The sequence below is a fragment of the Nannospalax galili genome, unplaced genomic scaffold (assembly GCF_000622305.1).
Source record: "Nannospalax galili isolate Female #2095 unplaced genomic scaffold, S.galili_v1.0 scaffold1941, whole genome shotgun sequence".
In the NCBI taxonomy this organism is placed as follows: domain Eukaryota; kingdom Metazoa; phylum Chordata; class Mammalia; order Rodentia; family Spalacidae; genus Nannospalax; species Nannospalax galili.
Window position 1 is genome coordinate 203,542 of NW_008344179.1, and position 11,182 is coordinate 214,723.

The 11,182-nt window shown below is 41.9% G+C and overlaps 1 protein-coding gene across 1 annotated transcript in view; it reads left to right on the top strand.

Annotated features, from left to right (window-relative positions):
* Mertk (MER proto-oncogene, tyrosine kinase) overlaps nucleotides 1-11,182 on the top strand; it is a 123,363-nt gene that overhangs the window by 99,407 nt on the left and 12,774 nt on the right. The window contains exons 11-15 of the mRNA XM_008840352.2: nucleotides 1,645-1,730; nucleotides 3,758-3,853; nucleotides 4,830-4,910; nucleotides 7,468-7,560; nucleotides 9,407-9,525. Of these exons, the coding sequence (XP_008838574.1) occupies nucleotides 1,645-1,730; nucleotides 3,758-3,853; nucleotides 4,830-4,910; nucleotides 7,468-7,560; nucleotides 9,407-9,525 (475 nt within the window). The remainder of the gene's footprint in view (nucleotides 1-1,644; nucleotides 1,731-3,757; nucleotides 3,854-4,829; nucleotides 4,911-7,467; nucleotides 7,561-9,406; nucleotides 9,526-11,182) is intronic.

Consider the following 11,182-nt stretch of genomic DNA (forward strand, 5'->3'; position numbering starts at 1 on the left):
GCCACTATCACTTGTAGGAACATCATCATCAGCCACGTCTGTCTCCTCATTCTTTTCTACTTCTTTTTTCTTTGGTGCTCGTCCAGCAAACCTCACCAGCCTTTCTGGCAGCCACCTGGCTCCATCACCATTCTGTGGAAAAACACAAACATGCCCTCTTCCTCAAATTAATACAGGGTCGGGGCCATTCCATTGTCCAGTTAAGGGATCCTTCCACCTGACTTGGGCATAGGTATCCTGTGACTGAGGATGCCACGTTCTGTTTGCCACAGAGCAGTCATTTTTATCCAAATTTTAAAAATTTAAAATGAAAAGAGTATGATGTAAAAGATTACTTGGTGTCTGGGCATATAACTCCCTTTTTCTTATTTTTTGTAATTGTGTTTTTAAAGCACCGTGAGCTCTTTCCACTATACCTTGTCCTTGTGGGTTATATGGTATCCCAGTTTTATGCTCAATGCCCAATTGCAAACAGAAACGTTGGAATCCCTGACTGGTATAGTGACCTGGTTGAGGTCCTGTTAGTCTACCTTGTGGTTATTTTTCTCTCTTTCCACACTTTTCTTTGGAAACAAGTCACTAGGTGCAGCCCACACTTAAGCTGAGAGGTTAGCTTCTCCCCAGCCTTTAAGAGTGCATCATCAGCCAGGTGTGGTGGTCCATGCCTTTGATCCCAGCACTCAGGAGGCAGAGGCGGGTGTATCTCTGTGAGTTCAAGGCCAACCTGGTCTACATAATGAGTTCTAGCTAGGCCAGCTGGAGCTACAGGGACACCCTGTCTCAAAAAAGAAAAAAAAAAAAAGTACGTCGTCTGGGCTGAAGAGATGGGTCAGTGGTTAAGAGCACTGGCTGCTTTTTACAGAGGACCTGGGTTCAATTCCCGGCACCCACATGGCCACTAACAGCTGTCTGTAACTCCAGCCCCAGGGGATCCAACGCCCTCTTCTGACTTCCAAGGGCATTGCATGACAGGTGCACTCACACACATACCAGCAACACATTTATACACATAAAATAGAATAAAAATAATAAAATTTTTAAAAAGAATGCAGCATCTACATATATTATTTGATATTCTACACAGATTTCTCTCATTCATTCAATCTTATCTATGCTAGCATAGACTCAATGAATATTCATTTTAGATTTTATTGCTCAGAATGTTTGGCCATTGAAAAGTTATCAATTATTCTTTGCTCTTAGAATCTACATATATGTATGAGTGCAAATATGTATGTTTGTTTGTATGGTGCTAAGGCTTGAATCCAGGGCCCAGAGGCATGAGAAGCAAACATTTCTGTCACTCATCTCCAGTCCTATTATCTGTCCTTCATGATACATGGACAGAAATGTTTTGTTACTACCACATACACCTAAATAGAAGTAAGGAAAAACATGTCTCTTCTCATGGGAAACTTTTTTTGCTGCTTGCTTGTTTGCTTATTTTTCTTTTGTGGTGCTGAGAATTGAACCCAGGGCTTCACATCTGCTAGACAAGCACTCTTCCATCAAGCTGCATCCCCAGCAGGGAATTTTGGGTTGCAGAAGAGTCCTTTGACAAGGTGCTGATTTCACATCCTTATGGCATCAGAACCTGGTCCCATTACCCTGTTTTTATGGTTGGATGTCTTTATTTTGGTGCAGGAGTGCATTCGAAGAGGAGGATTCGGAATTAGTTGTAAATTACATAGCAAAGAAGTCCTTCTGTCGGAGAGCCATCGAACTTACCTGTAAGTTCTTTAACTGTTTGGCAAAAGTTAAAATAGTGGAACACCAAGAAAAAATTGCCGACAGGTTTCTAATGAAAGCCAGGAGCTGAGAATGGGGAGAGAAAAAAAAAAATCTCCAGGTGTGGTGGTGCACACCTTTAATCCCAGCACTCAGGAGGTAGAGACAGGCAGATCTCTATGAGATTGAGGCCAGTCTGGTCTACATAGGGAATTTCAGGCCAGTTGGGGCTACAGGGAGACCCTGTCTCAAAAAACAACAAATATTATGTATTTTCTGATACATATATGTTCTGATTTTTTTTGTTCCCAAGGTAGAGTCTTGCTTTGTAGCCCAAGCCAGCCTCAAACTCATGATCCTTCTGCCTCAGCCTCCTGAGTGCTGGATTTCCAGTCATACACTACCACACCAACTAGAATGGATATTTTTAATGTTCAGAACGCTTTTGGAAACCAGCAAGGAGACGGTCAGATGTTGCCAAACAGGTCTCTACTAGCTGGGTTACTAGAATCTGAAGTGAAGCTGGTTTAAGAAACTGGGTTTAAGGACCCACAAATGCTGAGGGAAAGAGCAACCTTGTGGGTGATGAGAAATGGGACAGAGCTCAGAGATGAAAGTGAAGCAGCAAAGCCCTGAATATCATTTCCAGCCTCCCTTCCTGTTTTCCTGGCCACCAACTCAAAGGACAGTTTTCCAGCATGCTTTGCAGCAATTATGGTTTGGATTTTGCTGAATGGGAGTGGGGACTTCCGATTTGATGAGGGGAGTAAACAGATACAAGTGTTCCTGAACAGTTTCAGAAGCAACCCAGGAAGAACACCAATGTTGTCAACTCCGTGCTTCTTGGTACTTGACTGGATAGAACTCAACAAAGCAAAACAGGATATGTGGATGAGGGAATACAGGCCCCTGGGAAACCAAAACTCATTTGATGGAGAACATTATTGATTGCTTTTCTTTTTTTAATTTATTATTTTTATTTTATGTGTACGCATGTATTGCCTGCATGTGCACCCGTGTCATGCAGTGTGCGCGGAGGTCAGAAGAGGCCGTCCGATCCCCTGAGACTGGAGTTACAGACAGTTGTTAGCTGCCATGTGGGTGCTGGGATTTGAACCCAGGTCTTTTGTAAGAATAGCCAGTGTTCTTAACCCCTTAGCCATCTCTCCAGCCCCATATTGATTGCTTTTCTAAACTCTGTTTTTTACCTTTAAATATTTCTGTCCTTGTGTTTTAAAAAAATTCTTGTTCAACAGGTTTTTTTTCCTTTATTGGAGAACAATTTGTGTAAATATTTTTGTAAGATTTAATATGTCCTTTCCAATTATTCATGGTTTTTCTCTTTCAAAAGTTTGCTCATACCTCAACTGTAGCTCAGAATAAACTATCTGCCAAAGAATTTTTAAGTGGTTCTTCCTCTCCTGGTCAATTCCTCTTGTTGCCAACACTTATCAGTGCTATATGTGTACTATATACTTTATTATATGACATCCTCGTTGTAGACAATCTTATTCTCCAGTTCCCGGAAGTACTCAGTTCTTATAATGAGGTGACACATACCAATGTAGGAGAATAGCTTATTCTCTGGATGTCTCTTATGATTTGCATACCTCCTTCCCTGGCAGGAGGTAGAGGATAGCGGAGCTGTCCCTGTGTCTCTTTTCTATGACCATAGATATGGATACATAATCCACCAGTTGGTACCCCTTGACACTTTTTCCTAACCCCTTGAGCCAAAGATAAACCTCTTCTGCATGAGCCTAAGTGCTGATGGCTGCTGCTGAATGATGGGAAGAGAAGTTTGTTTTTTACTTTCATAGTTGTTCACAATTGATCTTGCCCTGAAGGATTAATTTTACTCACCTCAGTCCAGTACAATGGAATGTGATGTTTTATCACTGGGATTTTTAGAGAAAAAATAATGCACAAATGGGGGAAATGTTTAGCTATGACACAGGATTTTACATATACTCTGGTTGGATTTAATGGGAGAAAGCACACTGGTAACTCCTACACATTCCTTTTGTAGTACACAGCTTGGGAGTGAGCGAGGAGCTGCAAAATAAACTGGAAGATGTTGTAATTGACAGGAGTCTTCTAATTCTTGGAAAAATTTTGGGTGAAGGTAAGTAACCTAAAGCAATTCTTTTAAAATGTAAAACAAGGCCTGAAGAGATGGCTCAGTGGTTAAGAGCACTGGCTACTCTTGCAGGGGACCTGAGTTCAGTTCCCAGCACTCACACGGCAGCTAAGAACTGTCCATAACTCCGTTTCCAGGGGATCCAATGCCCACTTCTGATCTCTGTGGGCATTGCACAGCACAGGCACACTTACAGACATGCAGGCAATACACTCATACACTTAAATAAAATAAATAAAATGGTTTAAATGTGAGGCAAGTAGCAAGTGAGAGGATTTTTTAAAATGTGTATTTATTAAATAAAACTCCACTTTTATGACCTGGAATTATAATGTAAATAAGTCTGCTTTGAAATTTGAAAGTAGTGATTTTTGAAACTTGGATCTTACATTAGAATAAGGTACCCACAGCCATTAGAACACAGAGTAGGACAGAAAAATATGAATTCCCTTCCTTCATTACAAAGCATGCAATTTCCTGACTGATGTTCTGTATACTTGGAGGTATTCATCTAATTCTTCAGTTGATTATTTTTTAGCACCTTTCTAATTAGTTAAATAGAAACAAAGATGAAAATGTGTATTTAATTTTTAAAATTATTTTTAAGATGAATGATAATGTAATTAAAATATGTTCTGGGCTTGCTTGACTTGTACAAGGCCCTGGATTCCATCGCTGGCATTTTTGCAGGGGAAGACTCTGTACTTTACAAACTTGAATATTTCCATGTTCTCCTGTAAGTGTCTTGGGTCAGTTATAATGGTTGGTACAATGGCAAACTAAGCAGAGTCAGCGCCGTTCAGATACCAGCATGTGACATATGCCCCTGGCATGCCAGTGTAAGAGGTCTGGGCAGGCATTGCTCACTGTCTACAGATGAGTTGCTCGGGGACCACACATAACTACAGAGTTGGCACTGGCATTTCTGCATATAGCGTTCATATGTTGCGTCACTTCACAGGAGAGTTTGGCTCTGTACTGGAAGGAAATCTGAAGCAGGAAGATGGGACTTCTCAGAAGGTGGCAGTGAAGACAATGAAGTGTGAGTTACCAGGGGCCAAACCCGTTATTCTAGGGTGGGCATTTGCACCCGTATCAGGTGCTCCATGCAGGTCAGTGGTAATGTTCTTGTCGTGGTTGCTGATGAGTCACAGGCAGTGTGGAACCATGGTCACCAGGGGAGGGTCCCATAGTGAGCTCTCCGTACACATGCATTGTACATTTTTTATACTCAAAGCAACATGTGTTCCTTTCACCAGTTCTATCATTCTGTCCCTCAGCCCCCATTATCTAGTAAAGCTAATGATCCCTAAGTAAGGCCTGAGTTCGAGGCAGGGGAGCTTGTGGTAGCATCTGACCCCAGGGATTGGTTTGGTTTACCTCTAACAGGGTGGGGCCACTTCCTCAGAATAGCTTGCTCTTGAATTACATCATGCATCAATCTAAGATTGAAAGAATTGCTTCTGGCCTCAGAATCTCCACATAGTTCAGTGGTAGAGAGTGTGCCTATCATGCACAAGGCTCTAGGTTCAATTCCAAGCACTGTGGAAGGTGAAATTAAAATAAATATTAAGTCATTTCAAAGAAAACTTGTTAGGCTATGAAACCAAGAGCTTTAACGTTGTAACCGAAGATTAACATTCTCCCGAGGATGGCGTAGTCACTCAATAGTGCTGTTTTTCTGATGAGACGTCAAATTGATGGTATTGGGAAATAAATATATGTTTCAAAGTTATTAAGAAAAATAAATGAATCCTGAGGCTTCATTTGCCTGGAGCTGGTCCTTGGAGAAGGGTGTGAGGCAGACTTCGGTCCCTGCTTTCTATTCTGCTCCCCTTGGTCTCTGCAACAAAGGGAAGAGGCGAGGGCAAAATTGGCAGGTGTGTTATAGGTGTAAAGGTTTTTAAGTTTTCTTTACTAGTGGCCAGATGTGGCTAGATACCCTCAGATGTTATTTAGTTACTAGTTATAACCTATTAAAGAAATTCCTTAAGGCAAGCCTAGATTTATGTTTTGTCTGTTTGCTTTTAATTATAGTAAGATATATTTACTTTAATGTTTAAGGATACAAACCAGTGGCATTAAGTACCTTCATGTTGTCGTACACCCATTATCACCATCTATCCATAAAACTTACCATCTTTCCAAACTGAAACTCTATACCTGTTAAACATTAACTCTCCGCACCCCTCCCCAACCCCTGGAATCTACCATTCTACTTTCTGTCTCTGATTTTGTTACTTAGTGCCTTCTGTAAGTAGAATCATACAGCATTTGTTCTCTTAGGACTGGCTAGCTTCATATAGCATAATATTTAATTTTATCTTAAAATCTTTAATTATAATCATTTATTTATGTGGGTGGGATGGCAAACACATACCTTATAAGATGCCTGTGTGGACATCAGAGGACAACGTGCAGGAGCCAGTTCTCTCCTTCCACCATGTGGGTCCAGGGATCACATGCAGGTTATCAGACTTGGCAGCAAGCACCTTTACCCACCTTGCCTGCCCAATACTGAATTTTTTTAAAAAATATTTTATTTATTATTTTTATGTGCATGAGTGTATTGCCTGCATGTATATGAGTACACCTGTGTCGTGCAATGCCCCGGAGGTGAGAAGAGGGCTTTGGATTCCCCTGGAACTGGAGTTAAGAATGGTTCATAGCTGCCATGTAGGTGCTGGGGATCGAACCCGGGTCCTCTGCAAGAGCAGTTGGTGCTCTTAACCACTGAGCCATCTCTCTAGCCCCCCAATACTGAATTTTAAATAGCTTTCTTAAATTGATTTCATTCCAAAATTTTGTTCAGCTCACAGGATTAAACAGCCAGACATGCAGGACATGTACCAACAGAAAGGGGAGAGCTGTGGTGTTCTTTCTTTCTAAAGGCAAGGGCAGTTGTGACAGAGTAGCTGGAATTCACTTTAGGGTTTATGGGGGGGGGGTCTTTTTAAAAAGTCTCTTAAGTTTTTTTTTTTTTGGTCAAAAGTATAATTTCCCTGTATTCCCGTCCCCTCAGACAGGACTTCCCTTTAATGTAACAAGCATCCATCTTTTATTAGACTGGCGTTGTTTCCCAGTTAACCAACTCTGTTGGGCATCATTGTTAACTGAAGCTCTTAGCTTTCACTGGGGTTTCTAGGTCTTGTACAGTTCTATGTAGTCTGATAAATATATGGATGACCTGTCTACCGTGCAGTACCATACAGAACAGTTTCACAGCCCTGAAAATACCGTTTCACCACTGGCCTCTCTTCTCCTCTCCCAACCCCCAAACACTGACAAATGCTCATCTCTCTTGTCTCTATAGTTTTGCCTTTTCCTGATTTTAGGAGTTTTTGTTTTGTTTGGAAGGGGGATTTTTGTTTGTTTGTTTTGTTTTGTTTTGTTTGCTTTTAGAGACAGGGTCTTGCTGTGTAGCCCAGGCTAGCCTTGACCTGTGAGTCTTCCTATCTCAATTTCCTGAGGGTTAAGAATATAGGCATAGGCCATGATGCCTAGTATGGTTTTAGTCTTAGAGAATAAAACTGTTGTTTCTTATTCCCTCCCCATAACTGAGTAAGCTAATCATGCCTAACGTTTTCCATCTGCTCTAGTGGACAACTTTTCGCAACGGGAGATTGAGGAGTTTCTCAGTGAAGCGGCGTGCATGAAAGACTTCAGCCACCCAAACGTCATCCGGCTTCTAGGTATCTCAGGGAGATACAGGACTGAAGGCCAGGAGGAGCTTGGCTAATCCACTGAGTGACAAAGGGGAAAAGATGCTGGTGCAGGGGGCTGGAGAGATGGCTCAGCAGTTAAGAACACTGGTTGTTCCTGCAGAAGACCCATGTTCAAATCCTAGCACCCACATGGCAGCTAATAACTGTCCGTAACTCCAGTCTCAGGGGATCTGACAGCCTCTTCTGACCTCCACGGGCATTGCACAACACGGGTGCACTTATCTACATGCAGGCAATACACACATCACATAAAATATAAATAAAATTTTCTTTAAAAAATTAAAAAAAAAAAAAAAAAAGATTCTGGTGCAGAAAAGTTTACTCCTGCCCAGATCCCAAAAGGAATTTGCAATACTGGGTTTTTATTTTCTTAAACCAACAATAAGAATGGATTTGTGTTTCCCAGACCCTGGTGGGTTTAGAGATGATGAGAATGTTCACACAGATTTGAGGACTGTGAATTAAAATAGCCCCTAGTGGCTAGGTAGGATGGTGCATGCCTTTAATCCCAGCACTTGGGAGGCCGAGGCCAGCCTGGTCTCCATAGTGAACCTAGGCCAGCTACAGGGAAACCCTGTCACAAAAAGACAATAATAATAATAATAATAATAATAATAATAATAATAAAATAAAATAGCCCCTAGTGACCGAAAGGCAAGACATGTGATAATCTTTGTTGGGTTAAGGTTATCCATGAATTAAATACCAGGGAAATAAAGCTATAAAAATAACAAGTTCCATAAATTGTCTTTGAGAAATAATTTATGAATGGAGTTGATAGTATTCATTTGTGGTCATGGCACATTAAGAGTTTCATGAAGCATGGCGATCTAATTGGGATTTGTATTAATAGCTCTGTTAAATCAAAGATGCAGCACTTTCAGGGTGCTATGTAAGGAACAGTATTCTAAGACAGAGGTGCAATCTTGAAATGATTATTCTTTTCTGTTCTTTGACTTGAACTATGGTAAATTTTTGTTTTGTTTTGTTCTGTTTTTTTTTTTTTTGAGACAGGGTCTCACTATGTAACTCTGGCTGGCCTGGAACTCGCTATATAGACCAGGCTGACCTCAATCTCATAGAGATCTGCCTGCCTCTGTCTCCCAAATGCTGGGATTAAAGACATGCTCACCATGCCTAGAAATCTATGGTAAATTTTTGAGAGCTCTTTCCAAATTTTACATGACATTGCAAAGAGATGTAAAGCTAAAGTTTGGATACAATATTATATCAAAGAAATGACTGTTATTTGCAATTTCTGGCTTTAACAGACTAGGAAAACAAACTTTGTTTGCCGGACAAACTGCAAATGCTTTGCAAGCCTAGCATCAGATGACTCGCTCTAGGTCTAGAATTCCACAATAAAGTATTGTAACTTCTTTCTATAACTGAAGATTTAGAGAAGAGGGTCTTACCTATAGACCTTCAGAAACACTTGAGTGGGTTTAAACATCTGGTTGCAGTAGACGTTTTCACATGAGAAAGCATTTAGCTAGTTTGCCCTCAGATTCTAATGAGGTCACTACCCTCAGTCATTCAGTCTAACAAAAACACCTCGGTTTCTAGTTGCCTGTTCTCGTGACAGATTGAATTTTGAGCGCTCTCTTGCAAAGATTAACCTAATTTGAAAGAAAAAAAGTGGTGCAGCGTGCATGTGTTATATATTCTAGAACCCTCTGTGAGAGTTAGGAGCTTTGCATATTTCACCTCTTAACCTGGTAGCACATGGCTCCAATTTGGCTAGTAGGCCTCCAGGGTTTATTTGTTCACACATAACAAGGCTCTTTGTAACTGGTGCTGTTTTGAATTTCAGGTGTGTGCATAGAAATGAGCTCTCAAGGCATCCCAAAGCCCATGGTGATTTTACCCTTCATGAAATATGGGGACCTGCATACGTATTTGCTGTATTCCCGAATAGAAACAGGACCAAAGGTAACTGGCTGCTTACACCTCCTCTAAACTGTACTTGGGGCTTTTGTGACAGGTGCAGAGGACTCTGACCTTGGTTCAGGGGCTCACTGGGTACCTAGGGTCTTCTCTGCAGGCCTGTCTGTCATTATCCCTGTTCATGGCAGGAGGAAGTCAGACAAAGCCTCTCTGACCACAACCTGTGGAGCCCGCCTCCAGCCTGCAGCTCACAGCCTTTGGCCATTACTCCCCCACTAGCCATTCAAGGCAGCTCTCCTAAGAAATTTGTTTTGATTTGTTTGGAATATCTTCTTGCTCTGTAGTCCAGGCTAGCCTCCTAAGTGTTGGGATCATAGGCACATGCCACCACACCCAGTTCTCCTAAAGTAAATTTTACAGAACCCTTCTTGAAGTCAAAGATTTTATCCTTTGAAGTGTGAAATATTCATATAGCTCCAGTGTTGCTGTCCAAGTGTTGTCGTGTGAACAACATCCCTGGAGGTGTGCAGGGCAGACAGGCAGATGGCAAAGACACTAGACACTATCCCATTTCTCACAGAGGATGATAGTCTGAAGGGCAGCAACTGGGATGACGTATGTATTCAGCAGAGATGTGTGCAGCCCATTCTAGAGCTTCTGGAAGAAGGAATTCTGAGGGGAAATTTTAATGTTCCCTGACGTCATTTTGGTTGCATGGTGGGAATAAGATGAGAAACGAAGAGAAGTGAGTGGTGGAGATGAGGATGAGGATCCGAGAGCACACAAGCATTGTAGGAAACTCAGGTTGTCTTTCAGAGCAAGAGCAAAGCAGAGAAGGATGGGCAGAGAGGGCCTAAAGCCGAGAAGGTCCCTGGGGCCGCCTTGTGGGGTCTGCAGCAAGCAACTTGACTTTATCAGCATGTGGCACCAAAGCAGACTCAAAATGACCTTAAAATCGATGCAGAGCCGAGCCTGATATTTCAGGTCTGTAATCCCAACTACTGAGGAGCCTGCCCAAGCAACTTTAACGAGACCAACCTTGTCTCAATAAAACATACAAAAAGAGCTAGGGATGTAGCTCAGCTGAGTGCCTTGCCTAGCATGTGCAGGACCTTGAGTTCAGCTCCTCATGTGGTGAAACCAAGAGGTGACACTGATCCACAGTTAACCAATTCTGCAGCATCAGGTGTCTAGCACTGCCTGCCTTCTTGCTTTTCATCTGTGGCTGATTCTGCATGAGATGCATTAGCTTCTCCAGGTACCACATGCCAGCATCCAGAGATAAAGGAGAACAACCTATGCTTTACCCCTTCCCACTCTGGGTCTCTCTCTCTCTCTCTCTCTCTCTCTCTCTCTCTCTCTCTCTCCCCACCCACCCCACACTTTTCCTAGAACAGCACTTTCTTTGCAACAACTTCATTGAATTACCATACAGTTCTCCTATTTAAAGTGCTCAGAAAGGGGCTAGCAAGATGGCTCAGCAGATAAAAGTACTTGCTACTAAGCTTGAATGCCTGAGTTCCATCCCCAGGACCTACATGGTGGAAGGAGAGAACCAATTCTCACAAGTTGTCCTCTGACCTCTATACCTGCACCATGATAAGCACACACACATACATAAAAACATACACACTAAAATAAATAAATGTAATAAAAAATTTCTAAAGTATTCAGAAAGAATGAGAGGAAGGAAGGGAGGGAG